The following is an 18,561-nucleotide window of genomic DNA, read 5'->3' as shown; positions in this document are numbered from 1 at the left end:
CAGGCCCAGCCCAGATGCAGCGCTGCTGGGTAGAGGGTGGGGAGCCTCTGAGGGGCTCCCCTCGCTCTTCCAGCCCCCCATGGGGCTCCAGGGGGCAGAGCCAGGCCTCCCTGCCTCAGGGCCTTGTGGTCACCTTGGCTCCCAGGGGCTCCCGTCGGACACTCCTGGGGCTGGGCCTGGCCGAAGCTGACCCGGCACAGCCAGCCTCCCCAGCAGCCGCTGCCACAGGACACCAGAGCACAGTGGGGAGAGCACCTTTATTGTCAGAGGGTTACAGGCTTCCCGCTGCCTCTGACCGCCCCTCCGTGAAGACAGACCTGCAGGAAGCCACGTCTTGGCTCCCACACGGCCAGCCCTGCCTCAAGGGGGGCAGTCGAGGCCTCAAGGGCAGGGAGAGGTTACCAGGGCCCAGAGGGACCAGGCCACAGCCTCCCCGGTGCACCAAGGGCGGTGGGGACGAGTCGCTCCTGCCACAAGGGGAGACGCACCTGGGGCGGTGCCAGCACCTGTGAATGTCTGAGTCTGCGGCCCTCGCTGAGACAGCGAGAGAGGAGCACCAGGGCCAGTCCAGGGCACAGGGCACCCGACACCGGAGAGGCCTCGAGCACTGTGGCCTTGAGAGCTGCTCTGGGGCACCGGGGACCTGGGTGTCTGCTGCGGAGCCTGGCTGGAACCACAGCGCCGAGGGCCGGAGCATCTCTCTCCAGCAGCGCCTGGGAATCAGGCAGCAATCCCTCCTCCTCCTTGGGACATAGGACTTGCCATGTAATGCAGAAGTGGCCAACCCTGCAGCTTCCCAGAGAGCCTGGGAGAGGGCAGGGCTGCAGGGACGGCCCCTGGAGGGTGCACATTTGCATTAAGTCCTCCCTCCTCCCAGCTCAACGGTGGGAGGCCCTGGCAGGGTGGGTGGGGTCAGAGAGATTGGGATGCAGCGGTGGGCAATGCCAATTCAGTTTGAGGGTCCTTGCACCCCAACGCTCCTCTCTCACGGTCTCCAAGTCCACGTGACTGTTTTGGGTTTATTCAAGGTCTCCCTGGCCTCCGAGAGCAGCTACAGGCCAAGCTGCTCCCCAACCCGTGGAGCAGACCCCGAGCCCAGGGAGGGTAGTTGAGGAAGGAAGCCCAGGGCCCCCGCCGTCTCATGCTGGGCAGGGCCCTGCCCTCCTTCCCAGCTGGAGCCTCAGGAGCTACCTGGCCCGACACCCGTCCTGAGTTTCCCTGTGAAGAGGGGAAGCAGGCAGGGTAGAGAGAACATGGGTTCAAACCCTGCCCCAGCCATCATAGTCCGGGGGCCTTGGGCAGGTGAGTTATCCTCTCCAAGCCTCTGTCCCCCGTGTAAAGTCGGGGTAACAAGCCTACCTCCTAAAGGTTAAATGAGACAATGCAGGGAAGCTCCTCGGACAGGCCCAAATGATGCAGGGACCCAGTAAATGATGAGTATTATGACTATTCTCACAGCCCACCCGGCCCACCAGACCCCGTCTCCAGCAAGGAGTGCGGGTGAGGAAGGAAGGGACCAGGGCAGGGCTCTGGCCTCTGGCCCCTGCCCCTGGAGCTGCCATCTGTCCCCAAGGCCCCCAGCCCCCAGGAGCCAGTGTCCCTGATGATCATCCAGGCCTGCAGCCCGGTCCCACTCCGGGTGTCCTCAGGTGCCAGCACAGGCCCCGGGGCTGGGTCTCTGGCGGAGTCAGGGCTTGTCCTGGAGCGCTGGCCTCTTACTTCCCGCCGCTGGCCCGGCCAGCGCTCCTCTGCCCAGGGTCGGGGCCAAGCAGGGCAGCCAGGGAGCCATCGGGTGGGGGGCCACCACGCTTCATCTTGAGGTTGGCTCTCAGAGCGGCATCCTGGCCGGAGCCCCCATCAGGGGAGGCTAGGGGATCTGGAAGGAGAGCAGGAGGGTGGGCTTGCACAGGGCCTTGGGAGCAAGCAAAGCACCTTCACTTCCAGCCCCGCCAGCAACAGAAGCTCTGTGCCCAGCAAGGACACGACAAAGCAGCAGCTGGCTTCTACTCCTCACGCAGCCATTCACTCACTCATTCATCCATTCATTCATACACTCATTCATTCATTCATTCATCCACTCATCCACGTGCTCATTTCATTCATTCTCCCATTTGCTCATCTATTCATTCACCAATTCACTCATTCATCCACTCATTCATCCATTCTTCAATAAATGCTAACCAGGGCCAGGCTCCAGGCCCTGCAGAAGTGCTAGGGAGAGACATGGAAACCCCACCCCATCAGGGAACAGAAGGCCCAGCAGAGCATATGGTGGGGAGATAGGAAGGCGGCTTCAGGGAGGAAGAGATCCTGGAGCGGGTCCTGAAGCGGGAGCTGGTGCCCAGCAGGCCGAGGGAGCAGCCTGAGCAAAGGTGCAGAGGTGGGAAAGGGCCTGGGGTAACCAGATGACGGCTGTGTGTCACCGGACACCAGGCTATGCTGGAGAGGGACTTGGGACCTAGATGTCGGTCACGGGCAGCAGGGAGCCACGGAGGGTCCTTGAGCAGGGGTGGGACAGGGCCAGACTGGCAGCCAAGTGAGGGGCCACTGGGGCAGGGAGAGCAGGCACCAGAGGCAGCACCACGAGGGCAGCAGGGAGGCGGAACAGAGGGAGATGCGGACTCGGCGGCCGCCTGTGGGTCTCCTGTCCGCAGGTCCTGGTCACCACGCACCGTGGATCCCAATCATGTGCTCCAGGATGAGGACTCTCTCAGCCAGGATCTTCAGCGCCTCCCGCAGCTGCTGTACCCCCTCGCCCTGGGGGTGGGGGCGGAGGAAGCAGCCAAGGTCAGGGCTGTCCTGCTTCAGTGTACTGTCCCAGTCCTCCCCACGCCCCCCACTTCCCCCCCGTCACCAACATCAGTACAGCAGCCATCATAGGGTGGACATCCTGGCGCCAGGGCTGGGGTTCCAATTACTAATCACAGACGCGGAACTTGACGCACAGAGAGGGTAACCAGAGCCCTGTGGCCACACAGCCTGGCAATGGCCGACCGGGGCTTCACACCCAGACCTGTCTGCCTCCAGCCTGGGCTCGTCCTGCTCCCGTGGCTGCCTGCCGCTTCCTCTGTGTGCCCTTCTTTCCAGAAAATACTCAGCTGTGGGCAGAGCACCTAGTACGGGCCCACGGGCCGGGGGTGCTTTGCCTGTCTCCTTCCTGGCACTGCCCACCCGAGAGATTTCCAGGGTGGTCACCCGGGCGAGAAAAAGAGCGGGCAGAGCCACGGCTTCTGGAATGCCGGCAGGAGGACGCAATGAGGGCACGTCTGCATTTCTGGGACCCACAGCCCACACACGGGCGAAGGACCTCGTGTGTCGAGACACGTGAATGAGCTGATTAATTGAGAAGACAGGTGACAAGGCCACTTTGAAATAAAAAGTGATGGTGGAGAGACAAGGCCCCGCCCTGGAGTCAGCAGCAAACAGGCATCTTTGGCTGGTAGAACATGACAGCTCTGTCATGACATTCAGATTAATTTAGCTTAAAACAAAAGAAAACCAAAAGCATGCTACTGAGTTACAAGAGAGAGGTCTTCCCACCATAGGCCGTGAGAAGCCGGGCTGTGGGTGGCATCTGGGATGGGGGTGTCCCAGTGAGGAGCAGGCGGTCCAGGCCCCCTCTGTCAGGACCCGGCTAAGCCTCAGTCCCTGGGCCACAGGATGCATGCCGATGAGATGGGGCGGGGGAAGTCGTGGGTATCCTCTCTGTCTCCCATCCCAAGTGACCCCTGCATCCACATCTTCCTCCCACTGCCTCCTGTGCCCACCACGGCTGCCCTGATTCCAGCCTCTTCCCCCTTCTCCAGTCCCGCAAGGACCTCTGGAATGCCCCCTGGCCCCAGCTTCACCCCTCCAGCCCAGCCCGCCTCCCGCAGCTGTCCGCCTCCAACCTCTGCAGATACCCCGACCCCCGGCTTAGAACCTCCCTCAGCTCACTCAGTTAAGGGGCACTGTGTACCCACTGAGCTGGCCAGCCCGCTGAGCCCTGACAATCCCATGGGACTCATTCTCAGCTTGCAAGACCTCTCCTGCTGGCTCTACTGCCTCTGCCCCCTTTATCCATCACCTTGGTCCCCAGCCTCCTCTCCTGGTCCCAGAAGGCATGGCTCCCCACAGCCATGCTCGCACTCCATCTGTGCCCCCTCCCCGTCCCATCGTGCCCTGGCCCCTGTGCTCCCAACCTCACTCTTTCATCGTCCTCTCCCACATCCACGTGCCCATGTATCCTTCAGTCCACCACAGCAACCTTGGGCACACCCATGTGCCAGGTGCTCTCATGGGAGGGTCCAGTCCCTGGAGAGGGACCCCACGGCTTGAAGCCTCCTTAAAAGAAAGGTCTTTTCTGCAGGTCCGTGGTTCCTCCTGCCCTCTCCGGCAGGGTCTCCCCCCGACTCAGGCCCCAGGCTGGTTACCCCATCTGTGCTACCCCATTGCAGCCAACTTCAACCTGTGCTGCAGTTGCTATTCACTCAGCTGTCTCCCCCGCTGGGCTGGGACCCCATTCACCCCATGACTGATGCCCGGCTCAGGGCTGATGGTGTCAGTCCAGCTCTGTTGGGTACCCGCTGTCCTGCTGAGACACAGCCAAGGGGCAGGAGGGAAGCACGGGCCCAGGGGCACAGTTACCTCGGCGGTAGCTTTCTCCTCCTCTTCCCCCTTCCCACCAGGCTCGCCCTGGGAAGAAAGTCATGCAATCAATGATGGGTGCGGGGTGGGGCGCTTCTCCACCCTCTCCAGCTTCTCTCCCTGGGCACCCCTGCACAGCCTGGCACAGGGTTGATTTTAGGGGCTTAATTCTGTTTCTAGGGAGGGAAGAGTCAGGTTTGGAACCCCAAGAGCTCAGGTGTTGGCCCTTCCAGGGATCAAGTCCCCTGCATCTCAGGTCTCTGCTTCCCTGACTCTAAAATGGGGCCAGTAACATCAGCCTCACAATAACACCTAGGTGGCCACTTACTCCTGTGTGACCTTGAACAAGTTACTTTACCTCTCTGTGCCTCGATTTTCCCATCTCCAGAATGGAGGTAATAATAGCCTCATAGAGCTATTAGGAGGGTTAAATAAATCAATCTCAATAATAAGCTTGGAGAAGGCATGGCTTTGGTGGCTAACACTCCTGCGTTTAAATCTTGGCTCTACCATTGCCTAGCTGTGTGACCTTGGGCAAGTTGCTTAACCTCTCTGAGCCGTAGCTGCCAGTTCTGGCAAATAGGGAAAATAAAACACTGTCTCATGGGGTTACTGTGAAGCTTAAACACGCTAGGGATGAAGAGGGTTTCCACATAGAAGATGCTCACCAAAGATCCACCCCTTTCCCCCCAGCCCCATGCCCCTGACATAAGACTTGGGCATGAAGGAGGTACCCACCTCCTTGACCCTGAAGATAGGGGCTGAGACTCATGAATTCTTATTTCCAAGAGGGGAATTAGAGGTCAGCTATCTATGTCTCTATTCCTAGAAGGTTCAGAGAAGGCAAGGGACTCTGCAGGTCACACAGCACATTAACCCAGGGGCCTGGGCTCCCTGGAGGGGACCTCAGGACTCTCATCCAAGCCTCGCAACAGGAGGCTATCTCAGTCCTTACTTCATACGCTCAGTGAGGGGGCTCCCACCTCCCAAAGTCACCCTTTCTCAACTTGGGCAGCTGGCATTGCACCCAGGTTGCCCATTTCTCTCCCCCCGCCCCATCCTGGCTGGGCTGGATCCGGCCATGCCTGGGGAGGCTGGGGGGCTGAACTCAGCCAGGCCGCCTGGGGCAGATGCCCGTCCACCTGGTACCCTGGGCCTGCACCAGAGCCCATCGTCCTGGGGGTGGCCCATCCACACGGTCACACACTTACAGGCGGCCCTGTCACGCCCCGCTCTCCAGCCAGGCCCTGCAGAAAACCAAACAAAGCAGATTAGGCTTTGCCTGCCCTTGACAACCTCTCAGTCCTCCGCTCGCCCTCCCCCTGCACTGGGCTCTGGAAATCTGAAAAATGGATGCAGGGAGGAGGATGGCATAGAGGAAACACGAAGGCCACAGCTGGGGGCCTCCCCGGTCCTGGCGTCCCCGCTCCTGGCCTGTGTATGACCCTGGGCCTCAGCTGAGCCCTCCATCTCCTCAGCTGTGAAATGGGGCAATGCCAAGTATGGTTATCACTCGGAGAAGGGGACCGGATGGCAAAGCGCACATCCCCCCAGCACGCGAGAGAGGGGCCCTCAGAGAACGAGTGACAGCAACGGTGATTGTGAGGGTGCCTGCGTGGACTCCCCATCAGCGCTGATGCCCAGCTGGAAGGCTCCCCAGGGCCCCAGACCTGTGCATCCAGCCATCCTCCAGCACCCTCCCCCGGCCAGCCAGGAGGTGCCCCCTTCGACTTCTCCAAAGTGGAACTCCTGGTTCCCCCCCAGACCCGCCCCCACCCTGCAGTCTCTCCTCTCGGAAGGGAAACGGCTCCACGGTCCCGTGGCTGCTCCCACACACACCTTGGAGTTAACCTCCCCTTTCCCTCCCTCGCCAAATTTATTCCATCAGCCAGACCTGTCAGGTTCACTTTCTAAGTATGTCTGTTCACTTTGCCATTTCCTCTGTGCTGCTGTGGCCTCCTCCCTGGTCTCCCTGCTCCACTGCCGCCTCCCCCGCCTTCCATCCCTCCCGCGATAGCCAGAGGGGCCTTGGAAAGCTGTAAATCAGGTCACGGACTCTCCCTCCCTGAACCTCGATGAGTCCCCTTTCCACTGTGACCCAAATCCACACATCAGCCCTGCAGGTAAGGCCCTGCCCACTTCCCCACCTCATCTCACCCCACACTCTCCTCCGCTCAGTATGCGCCAGGTGTTTCCCTGCATCAAGGCCTCCGTACCTGCCCTTCCCTCGACCTGGAACGCTCTTGGCATCTCTGTAGGACTTCCGGTTCCTCAGGTCTCAGTCAGAATATCACCTCCTCCTATCTGTCACCCGCTCCTGTCACCATAGGTCCTTTCCCAGTTATTCTCTATCACGTCTGCCTCCTGCACTAGACTATCAGCTACCGGAGGACAGCGATCCCCACGTCCTTGTTCATTTTTTTTTTTTTTTTTTGTGGTACGCGGACCTCTCACTGCTGTGGCCTCTCCCATTGCGGAGCACAGGCTCCGGACGCACAGGCTCAGCGGCCATGGCTCACGAGCCCAGCCGCTCCGTGGCATGTGGGATCTTCCCGGACCGGGGCACGAACCCGTGTCCCCTGCCTCGGCAGGCGGACTCTCAACCACTGCGCCACCGGGGAAGCCCGCCACGTCCTTGTTCTTGTGCCCAGTACAGTGTCTGAAGCAAGTGAGGCCCCAGGACATACATAGTTAATGAATAGCATTCATTAAGGGTCTCCGAAGAGCCTGGCATTCTCCACCTGTTTTCCCCATTATTTCTCACAACGAACCTACCCAGAAGGGACTTTTATCCTCATTTCAAAGATGGGGAAACTGAGGCCCAGGGGCTCAAGGACTTGTTCAGGGTCACCCAGCTGGAAATTGGCAAAACCAGGCTTCAAACCCAGGGCTGTCCATCCCACTCGAGAAAGTCGGGACCACGTGGTCCCCTGTTATTGTCCCTTCTCGCTCTTCTTTGACCCCTGCCTAGGAGACATCCCTCCCCACAGACTGCCAATTCTCAGAGGCCTCGACTCCTTGGCAAGGATGGAGATGGAGACTGGGTCATCAGACTGGCCCCACCATCCACAGTGAAGCCACAGTCCAGCCCATTTGGTGGCCATTCTGACATTGTCAATACTGGGACAATGGAGCCTTGGAACTCAGCTCCATCCCTGCAGTGTAGGGGCCTCGGTGGGTCCTGGCGGTGGGTCCTGGCAGTGGGTCCTGGAAGGGGGCTCTTCGACACCTGTTCAGTGGGGCCCTGGGGAGCCAGGGACAGGCCGGGCACTGTCTGGTGCCCCTGGCATCCCAGCCCTGGCTACAGACCCTCAGGTTTAAGGAAGGACCACCGCAAGAAGGAAAGGGGCCAAGATGCCACCAGCCTGAAGACTCCCCGTGCCGATGCCCGGTCACACCATCTTGAGCGGGGCTGGACGAGCAGCTCTGACTTGGTCCCCTTGAACCTGTTGGAATCTTGCAGACCCTGGGTCCCCACAAGGCTGCTGTGGGCACGGTCTGCACAGCCACCCAAGGCAGCCCTGCCCGCAAGGGCCTGGGAGACCCTAAAAATCAACCGGCCGGCAGGATCAACCACCCCAAAGCACCCACTGCATTCTTGGCACTCTGCTGCCCTGCTGTGTGACTCTGGCAGGTGACAGAGTCTCTCTGAGCCTCCACTGCCCCATCGCTGCTGGGATAGAATGATGGGATCCCTTCACATCGCTGACCTGCCCTGTCACTGTGCTCTTGGGCCTCTGGAGGAGCCCCACTGCCCCCAGCCCTTTCCGTGAGAGTATCTGTTGGCCTTTCACGTGCCCCCCTCCCCCTCTTCCTGCCCTTTTGTCAGGGCTGAGCAGGCCCAGCCTGAAGGGAGGAGGGAGCCCCCAGCACCGGAGAACCAGGAGAGACCGCGTTGCTGGCACAGAGCTCCTGGCGTGTGGAGCTCGGCCAGACGACCCCTGCCAACCTCCTACAGTTCCCGGGGCCTCTCCGACCCTCACTGCAGTCCTGTCACTGTCACTGCCATTCTCTCCCACCCGCCCCCACCCCTTCTCTCTGGGGCCTGGGCCTGTGGCTGGGAGCCTGAGGGGCCAGGAGGGCGCTCTGGGGGGCCCAGACCCCTGGCTAACCTGGCCACCCCACCTGATTCAGGGGCAGATCAGGTCTGAGGGCCTCCTGTCCCCCCTGCAGCCACCCCCACCCCCAGGCCCCGCCTGCCGGCCTGGTCTGTACCACATCCACCCTGGCTCTGCCCTACGCCGTGCACCCCACTGGCCCTTCTCCTCCACGCCACATCCTCCTGGTGTGAAAACACGTGGGGGACAACAGAGAGAGATCAGTAGCCGTGGGGCACTGGTTCTTTGACGTCTAGTACATGTGCTCTAGAGGGCTGGCCTGTGGCCCCGGGCTCCGGCTGTGTCCTCGGCTGGCGTGGCTGGTGCCCTCCCTGTGTCTGGAGAATATTTGTCAAATGACTAAAGGGATGAATGAATGTGTGGGACTCCTGAGGTCCCAGCACCCACAGGGCCAAGGCCCGGATCCACCTCCCTTGCAGTGGGAAGGAGGGCACCTCTCAGCCACTCCACCCGACCCAGGCCTGAGTTCCAGGGACCTCGGAGCCCTCGGTCTGGATGAGACCCAGGGGAGGGGCTGCAGGAAGCTCCATGCAGACATCCCCAGCCGCCACCCTTGCTGCCTCCACGTCCAGGACCGCCCCCTCCTCCATGTGACCTTCCCCCCAGGCCCCTGGGCCCCTGCAGCACAAGGCACATCCCCCTGGCAATTTACTTCTCTTTCACTCCCTGTGACAATCCACCAGGGAGGCCCTGTACACCCCGTCTTAGCATCTGAGGAAGCCGGAGCCCTGGCTCTGCCCACGGCCACACAGCTGGGAGGCAGAGCCAGCTGGGGTTCCGGGCCGCACAGTCAGGCGTCAGAGTGCCCCCCCCACAGGCAGTCCTCCTTGAGGAGGGGCCACGGGCCGGGGTGGACGTTCTGTGGTACTGGCCCAGCTCCACCACACACTTTGGACGACCTAGGGTGGCACCTGGGTCAGCTCATTTATGAACCGGGAGCCATGTTAGCACCTCCCTGGCGTAGGCAGAGTGGGCAGCAGAGGGTCACTGCTGCTAACAAAACCAGGACCCCACGCCTGCCTTCCCCTGGGGCCCGCCTGGACCCAGGTGGGGACCGGCCAGGTGGGCTGGCTCCTTCCTGAGCAACTGTGCTGGTAAGAAGCCTGGCTCCTCCTTTCCTGGCTAGACAATGCCCCCTCCCTTGCCAGAAATGGAAAAGACCTTACCTGGGATCCTGGTGCACCTGGGGGTCCTGGGGGACCGTGTGGTCCAGGGGGCCCTGCCGGCAGAGTCACAGATGGTCACCTGGGGCCAGAGAAGCCCGCTGCCCCCATCAGCTCCGGAGAGGACCTTCCCACTCTCCCACCCCAGCCCCTGCCCTGGGTCTGTCTCCATGGGCAGCAAAGGAAGGTGCGGTGAACGAATGGTGGGGGAGGGAGCACCCGTTCCCTTGGCCTCCCCTGTCCACCGCCAGAGCGGAGAGCCCACCTCCACCCACTCTCCCTGCAGCCCTGACACCACAACCAGAGCCTCATCCACGGGGCCACCCCGCAGCCCCTCCCCAGCCGGCTAGTCCCCCGGCAAATCTTGAGTCTCTCCCTCCTCGGGACCTCAGACCTGACCCCTCTGAGGCCATCCTTCTTGCCTGGGTTACTACAACTGCTGCCTGACCATCTGCCCTCCACGCAGCCCCCCAGAGTGACCTTTCAAATAGGTCCCTGTCAGCCCAGCCTCCTCCACCTTCATCAGTCAGATACCCCCTTCTGGAAAGTTCCTCTGCATCCGTGCCCTTGCCGATGCTGTTGCTTCCTCCTGGAGCTTCTCCAACCCCTCCACACCCCAGCAAACTCTTTGCTACTAGTCTCAGGCTAAGCATCACCTCCTCCAGGAAGTCTTCCAGGAACCTACCCCACCTCTTCTCTAGGCAAAGCCCTGACACAGACGAGCCGCCACCTCTGGCCACTGTCGGTTCGCATGCCTGCCCCCCACCACAGGCCAGGGAGTGCCCAGAGGGTCAGGCCAGGCCTGACGGGTGCAGCGCAGGGAGTGGTGTTCCTGACTGAACTTCCCAAATGCTTGGAAGAGTGAAGCCTCCGTCCCCAGCGGCCAGCACAGGTCTGTGCCTCTTGGGCTGCTAGGCTGTACCAATGTGCCCCCGGCATGCTTAGGGAGGACCCGCAGGAAAGTGTACCCCTGGTGGGGTGACGAACTGGACTCAGTCTAGCTAAAAGACAAACACCCTCCTAGCTCACTCCCAAATACGACCTTTTTTTTTTTTTTCCAAATACGACCTTTTAAATGGGGCCACCCTGGCCCAGCTGCTCGCCCAGCCCTGCTTTCTCAGACCCTATGGGATTCACTGATAGTATGTGGGTACTGCTCGCCTTCTCCACTAGAACGTAAGTACCAGTACCACGAGGACGGGAATCTTTGTTTTGTTTATTTAAGTATCCCAGGAACTTAGAACACTGCCCAGCTGAACAGTGCTCGGTGAATATTTCCTGAATTATGAGAGAGTGAATGAATGACAGAGAATGAGTGCCCGGGTCTGGAGCCCTAATCAAGAGGCGCCCCACCCGCCGGCCCCCAGGGCCTCTGTTGCTCCTTCATTCACAGGTAGAACCTGTCAGAGGAGACGCCCATACACCTGGGTGCCAGCCCCGCCCCCCACTCCCCTCCTCCCCAAGCGAGGGCCCCATCCCGTCCCCTCCCCACACTCCCCTCCTCCCCCAGCGAGGGTCCCATCCCGTCCCTCCCCACACTCCCCTCCTCCCCCAGTGAGGGTCCCATCCCATGCCCTCCCCCAGGGCCCTGCTCTCTGCCTGCAGGCCCAGGGCTTCCTGTCTCTTATGGGCACCTGCCCCACCAGCTCCCTGGGTCTCCCGCATGGCCCCCACACCGCCCGTGCAGATGCATGCCTCCCCATACCCAGAGCATCCCTGCTCTGGCTCACACGAGGGCAGCCCGGGGCTGCATCATGTGGGTGTCAGGGCTTGTTCTGGCAGAAACACTGTGTCCAGTCCCAGGGGAGCTGCCGCCCGGGAGCAAGAGGCCCCACCTCAAGCCACTGCTGGCTGGGGCAGACCCAGTGCCCTGCCAAGGCCATGACCCCCAACTGCCCCCCTCAAGGCCCCTTGGTCCAGGCCAAGCCCAGGAGGGGTTACCAGTGGAGACCAGCCTGTGCTGTTGCCCTCTGTGCTCACCTGGAGGGCCGGGGGGGCCCCGGGGCCCTGGGACGCCCGCCAGCACCGTGTCCACGGCGGCAGAGGCCAGCTGTGCGTCTGCATCTGCGGGAAGGGCAGAGCAGCCTGTGACCTGGGGGGCAGGGCCAGCGGGGCTGGGGGGCTAGAGCTGAGATCCCCCGGAGCCAGGATGGGCATGCCCAGCCCCGCTGGGCCTCACTGCAGCCCTGGCGAGCAGGTGCCATTGCTCCCACGACTCAAGAGGAGCGCACAGAGGCCAAACCAGAGGGCAGGGGAAGCCCCGTGGGCTCCATTTAAAGCACAAACTCCTTCCTGAACACTCCAGGCCCTTGACTCTGGCCTCACCTTGCTTACAACCCAGGCTGGACGCTCTTCCAGGGTCCACCTCACATACCCATCCTGACGTACCTGACTAGCTCATTCCTGTGGGGCCTCCTCCAGGAAGCCCTCCCTGCCCACCCCTCTGAGCTGCAGGGCCCTGGGCTGCCTCCATCAGGGCCCCAGAGCCGGGTGGAGTCTGTCTAATGGCCTGGGTCTCTCCAGGGTGAGCCCCGTGTGACTTCACCCTGCCCTATTCTCAGAGCCAGGACCAGACAGCCAGGCTTGGAAATGTCTGGATGGCGGTGGCTGCCTCTGCCTCTCCCTCCACTCATGGAAGCCTGGAGAGCCCTTCCATAGGCCTCACGGCAGGTGGCCTCCTACGGGTGCTCAGTCCTGGCCAGCCAGGTGCCCCCACTGGGCCACTCCCCACTGTCCCCAAACATTCACACCTGGGTCTTCCAGGAAAGCTGCACTCCCTCGGGGACCCCAGGGCTGGGGAAGGAGGGTCCTGTCTGAGAAGGGCTCCCAGCACTAGACGTGGCAAGCGGGCAGTGCCAGATGCAGGGCATCGCGCCCAGGCCAGGGCAGGCTGCAGCCCTCCTGGCCCAGGGATGCCGGCTGCTGAGCCCTTAGACTCCCAAGGCACTTTACACGCATCATCCATTGTCCCCACTAGGGGGCACCACTGAGCCCACCGTGAGGGTGAGGCGGTTGGGTTGTCAGGGAGTTAACACTTTCTCCTGCCCCTGTACCCACTGAGGGCAGCCCAGGCCCCTTAGTCCCCTTGGGAATGAGCCCCTCCCTCATGGCTGGGGGCTGTGTTTTTTCACCCCCAGAGCAACTCCATCAGGATGTATTACCACCCCTCCTCTACGGATGGGGAAAGTGAGGCTCAGAGCGGGACACTGAATAAGCACAGGTCTTAACGCTCAAGGGAGGGCTATGCTGCCGCGGGGCGGAGGGCGCAGAAGCACCAGCAGTAGGGGGCTTGGGTTTCTCCGACAGCTGACAAAGCGGTCCCTGGGATGTCACCCATTCAGAATTTCAAGTCAATCCTGCATCTTAAAACCCTTCCCACTCCCCAGGGCCCTTAACCAAAACGATGCCCGCCGTGGGCCGCCGACCCTACCCCCAGCCCCGTCCTCGGGGCCTCCCTGGAACCGCCCTCCCCGCGCGCTGGGGCGGCTTGTGTGTGCTCAGAGGCGCCCTCTCGCGCTAGACTGTAGCCTCTGCAGGCAGGAGGCTGTTTTGCTCACGGCTGTACGAGGCGGGCGGGTAAAAACAGAGTCCCACACGTCGTAGGTGATCCATGAACACATGTCCAGTGGCCTACAGTGAGGGGATTTGTGGGAGAGGACATGGGGTAACGGATGACCCGAGGCCAGGCCAGAGAGCGGAGTGACCCGTGGGGGTCAGACCCCGGGGCAGGAGCTGAGCACTGGTTGCCGCCCCACCCCGCGTCAGTCCCCCCCAGGCGACCCCGCCTCCCACTTGGCAGAGACAAGGCTCCCCTCACTGACAGTCCGCTTGCTTCATGGGGTCCTCTGGGGAGGGCTGGTCCCCCTGAAGACAGGCTCAGGCCCGCCCTCCCGCCCCACCCCGCAGGCATGACACTCACTGTCCTTGTCTGTCGGCGGCTGCAGGGAGTAGAGGACGCCTTGGGGGCCGTTTGGAGGGAGGCCTGGGCTGCCTGCTGGGCCGGGGGGGCCGGGGGGGCCGGGGCGCCCCATCTCTCCAGGAAGCCCACGGGGCCCTGGTGGCCCCAAGAGGCCTGCAGTGGGGAGGAGAGGAGTCACAGGAGGGCCGGGCCTCGTGGCTGATGTAACAGGGACGAGAAGCGGACCCTGCAGGGGACGGGGCCGGCAAGGGCCGGTGATGGCCTCCAGGCCCAGGGACACCCTGGAGGGCTCTTCCAGGAGCTAATAACATGACTTCCCCTTCCCAGCCCAGTGCACAGGGGACCCGGGGCAGCTGGACGGGAGGTGAGGGAGGCAGGGACCACAGAACCAGTGGGGGCTCCAGCCAGATGCCCTCTGCCTGCTCCAGGGACCTCAGCTCTGGGGAAGGGGTGCCGAGGGTGGCAGCCAGCCTGGGCCAGCCCTGTACCTGCCCCGACAGAGCCCAGGAGGAGCTGGGTGGTCTCTGGAGGTGTTGTTTACATGGCTGAGCACAATCCCCAGCCCTCAGGAGCCCCCCCCCGGACACCTGCACCCACAACTCCAGAAGCCCTCTCTTCCCACAGCCCCGGGGCAAGATGGAGCCCTAAGGTGCTTGGGGTGAGGCTGCCGTAAGGGTGGCAGTGGGAAGAAGTGAGCCTGGAGCCCCCCAAGATGGCAGTCATTAGCCCCAGCAAGAAAGGGGGTGTCTGGGATGCCTCGCCTGCTCAGACAGGGGAAAAACCCCAACCCCCTTCCGCCAGTGGATAGAGTCGGGTCGGGGCGTGTGGGGGGGTGTCCTTACCAGGAGGACCCGCTGGGCCCTTCTCTCCTGCCTGGCCCCGGTCACCTTTGGAGCCTGGGGGACCTGCAGGCCCTGGTGGTCCCGTTTGTCCCGGGGGCCCTGGGGATAGAATGAAATGAGGCCTGAGAACACTGTGGTCTGACCTGCCCCCCGTGGCTCCAGGCTTGACCACCTGGGCTGCGGTCAGACCTGCCTATAGGAATCCGGCCCACCTGGGGCTCCCCACAATGGGCAAAGGGACCATCATTAGCTCACATCAGTCATTACAACTTGCAAACCATTTTTGTTCCTATTAACTTCTATGATCTCAAGAGCTACTTGTGTCCCCACTTGACAGTTGGGGAAACTGAGGCTCAGAAAGGTGTGGCCCTTTGCTCAAGGTAGCAGAGCCAGGCTGTAAATGAGTCAGAATCCTCTCTCCGCGTCCTGCTGTCTCCTTGCTCAGGCTCAGGAACTGGGCTTCTGGCAAAGAGCTTCCCAATGAGGCCTCCTTAGAGACCCCAGGAAGCCCTGAAGGACATGCCTGCCCAGCTTCAGGGTCTCCAGGCCCCAAGGGTGGGCAAGAGTAGATGGAGAGGCCAGAGTCCCCCTGTGTGGCCTGGGGACAGCCCCTTCTCTCCCTCTGGAAGCCCTGGGCCTGGAGAGGATGCTCAAAAATGCCTGCTGAACTGATGGAGGCCCTGGAGCTGCCGGTTTCCAGAGAGATTCCCACCGGCTCGCGAGGATTCCAGGGCTCACCCAGGTGTCAGCATTTGTAGGGTTTGTGCTCCACCTGGTGGCCATTCTTGGGAACTGCACGTCCCGGTAAGAAGAAAGGTGCCGCAGGAGACCTGGAGCCCATCCCAGCTTCCTCCCTTCCCTCCAGGGGGTGTTGGGGCCTGGGTCCTCCAGGGGATGAGAAGCCCCCCTTCCCCCCAGCCCCCGCTTCCTCCTCAGTCCCAGAAGAAGGATCTGAAGATGAGCATGGGGCAGCCCTCTGGAAATGAGACTTTGGGGAGAGTGGCTAGAGAGGTATGGGGGGCGGGGGGGGCCCAAAGTGAGATGCCCCCTCCTCTCATAGCAGACCTAAGCTCACCCCTACACCCTCCCAGCCTCCAGAGACTGCAGAAAATCTGATGCTTCCCTGGCCCTGGGACTGGCCACTGGAGGCAACTCTCCCACTGCTGGGGGTCTACAGTCAGGGAAGGGGATGGAGCGTGTGCTCAGAGCTGAGTCTGGGCAGGAGTGCTAAGAAGATGGGGGCTCATCCTGGGGACAGGAGGAGGGAAGGTGTCACCTGCAAAGGGCTCCAATGGGTCTGAGAATCACTGAGTCAAAATGGCCCTGGATCGCTGGGTGACCCCAGGGGTCACTTTTCTGAGCCTCAGTTCTCTCCTCTGTAACCTGAGCTTTACGAGCTTACTGGAATGATTAGCAATGATATCTGTACAGACTAGGGTGATATAAAAATATTTAATAACTGGCACAGCACGGATACTGACCAGTCAGACGAGATCTCAGCCTTAAACCCTTGAGTTCAGCCACACAGACAGTGCCAGCTCACCGCCCAGGTTCTGGGCGCTTCTCCTGGCATGTGGCAGGCATTCAACAATGCTGACTACCAGTATTACAGTTATTATTACTTTCTGCAGTCCCAGGGAGCAGAGCCCAAACCAATGGATAGAAACTGAAGTGAGAGAACCTTTACCTCTGACTTCAAAATGTGGTGGGAAGGGTGAAAACAACAGGTGAGTGGATGTCTTCCAACTCAGAGAAGACCCCTCAGAAGGGGGGCAGTTCAGAGAGGATCCCCCAGAAGGGGGGCAGTCAGTAAGCTGCCCGTCCCTGGTGGTATGCAGGCAGGGGCTGCTGTAAAATTGAACCAATCAGGGCTTTCCTGGTGGCACAGTGGTTGAGAGTCCGCCTGCCGATGCAGGGGACACGGGTTCGTGCCCCAGTCCGGGAAGATCCCACATGCCGTGGAGCGGCTGGGCCCGTGAGCCGTGGCCACTGAGCCTGCACGTCTGGAGCCTGTGCTCCGCAACGGGAGAGGCCGCAACAGTGAGAGGCCTGTGTACCGCAAAAAAAAAAAAAAAAAAAAGAGCCAATCAAGGATGGAGCTGGGCTGGGGACCTAAGTGCAGATGCTAAGGGGCAGCAGGGCAGCCAGTAAGGACAATAGCTGGACTGTGAGGCAATAAGGAATGGTGAGGACTGCGGCAAACTGCAGAGCTTGAACGGGATCTGCAGGGGCAGCTGTGGCTTAGCTGCAGCCAATTGTTTCTCTTAAAAATTTTTTTTTTTTATATATATGTTTTTGGCCACACCACACGGCATGTGGGATCTTGGTTCCCTGACCAGGGATCAAACCCGTGCCCCTTGCATTGGAAGTATGGAGTCTTAACCACTGGACCACCAGGGAAGTCCCAGCCAATTGTTTCTATTAAGAGACAGCCAACCCCAATGGCCAGATCTTCCATTTTTTCTAAGAGAAGCGAGAAATCCTGGTTTTTATGTGAAATCCCCCCAGGTTTTAAACATTAGCTCAGTTTTTCAAAATGTCACGTGGGCATGTATGACCTCCTTGTGCAGGCCCTGGGAGGCCATGCCTCCCCTGTAGGCCTCACTCACCGGCTGGGCCCGTGGGCCTTCTCCTTTGGGGCCCGGGGTGGGCGAGAGGGAGGGCGTCAGGCAGGAAATCCTCGTTCCAGGGTGGTGGGGTGCTCTGGGGGGTCGGCAGGTCATTGTCCGGGCCCGAGGGCCGCTCTGCTGCTTCCAGAAGGAGAACCTGGGCCGGAAAAGGGCAGAGGGTCAGGCCCAGGCCAGGTCAGGGACACATGTGAATGGGAACGTGTGCCCCAGGAGACCAGCAGCTGCCCGCTGCTCTTGGGACCACCAGTCCCCTCGCTGGAATGTTCTCCCACCCCTGCCCACCTCCCCTTCCCATCTCAGGAAGCCCTCCTGACCCTTGGGCTCAGGCAGGTCCCCTTTGGACACGTTCAAAGTCACCGTACTTTTCTCGTAGAGCGGCTGTCACTGGGATTAGACAGTGGCTGTTGGAATAACGACCACGGTCACCTTCACTTCACCTGCTCCTCTCAAGGGAGGGACTGGGCCCGCCTGTCCCCCACACTGCCTGGCTCAGGGCACAAACAACGAAGTCAGGGAATGTTTGTGGCTGAACGGATGGATGGAAGGAGGGAGGGAGGAAGGAAGGAAGGGAGGGAGGGAGGGAGGGGCAGAGGGAAAGAAAGGGAAGGGGAAAGGAAAGGAAAGAAAAAAAGAAGAAAGAAAAGAAAAGGAGAAAGAATAAATAAATGGGCCCAGCTTGATGCATGATATTTAGCAGGAGCTCCAGAGAGACAAAAGTGGCCATGGTCACTCAGGGCCAGCCTGGAAAGCAGCCTGTCCTCTCCCCTGGAGGAAAGCAGGGGTCAAAAACCGAAAGAACCCAGGGCCTCAGTGGGACACTCTCCCTAACTCACGTGAACTGGGAGCCAGGAGGCCTCAGAGAGGCCCTGCTGTCCCCAAAGAGGCAGGCAGGGGGCGCTGCGTGCCCGGGATCTGCGCAGGGCAGGTAGGCAGATGCTAGCACACAGTAGCCCCACCCACCCCGGCAGAGGGGGCCCTGGGGGTCCAGGGCCATATCAGACGGATCCCAGCTTCCTGTCCTGATCTGCCAGACAGGAAGGAAGAAGTTCAGTGTCTCACGTCCCCTCCAGCTCTTAGAAACCCAAATCCCGTGTCCTGCTAGAGTCTCCGACTCAGTGTGTGAGGTGAAAGCGTACTGAGGATGGGTCTGAGGGTGGGCCTGGCTGGGCCCCCAGGCACCCCCCATCAGAGTCACTGGCGTCTAATTCCGCAGGTGCTGCTGCCTGAAGGCATCCAAACTCCAGCCCCCTGGCCTATACCCCA

General features: G+C 61.1%; 1 protein-coding gene across 1 annotated transcript in view; it reads right to left on the bottom strand.

Moving 5' to 3' along the window:
* Positions 1-278: 278 nt before the first annotated feature.
* Positions 279-18,561, bottom strand: part of COL26A1 (collagen type XXVI alpha 1 chain) — a gene marked incomplete at its 5' end in the record, with an annotated part of 177,846 nt that continues 159,563 nt past the window's right edge. Inside the window, 9 exons of the mRNA XM_081257567.1 lie at positions 279-1,876; positions 2,673-2,757; positions 4,627-4,674; positions 5,838-5,873; positions 9,911-9,963; positions 11,888-11,971; positions 13,827-13,979; positions 14,669-14,767; positions 17,278-17,434. Coding sequence (XP_081113693.1) covers positions 1,716-1,876; positions 2,673-2,757; positions 4,627-4,674; positions 5,838-5,873; positions 9,911-9,963; positions 11,888-11,971; positions 13,827-13,979; positions 14,669-14,767; positions 17,278-17,434 — 876 coding nt within the window. The 3' untranslated portion in view covers positions 279-1,715. The remainder of the gene's footprint in view (positions 1,877-2,672; positions 2,758-4,626; positions 4,675-5,837; positions 5,874-9,910; positions 9,964-11,887; positions 11,972-13,826; positions 13,980-14,668; positions 14,768-17,277; positions 17,435-18,561) is intronic.

The sequence above is a fragment of the Mesoplodon bidens genome (assembly GCF_964165515.1).
Source record: "Mesoplodon bidens genome assembly, chromosome: 15".
NCBI lineage: Eukaryota > Metazoa > Chordata > Mammalia > Artiodactyla > Ziphiidae > Mesoplodon > Mesoplodon bidens.
The sequence above is the reverse complement of the archived record's forward strand: the minus strand, read 5'-3'. Positions and strand labels throughout refer to the sequence as shown.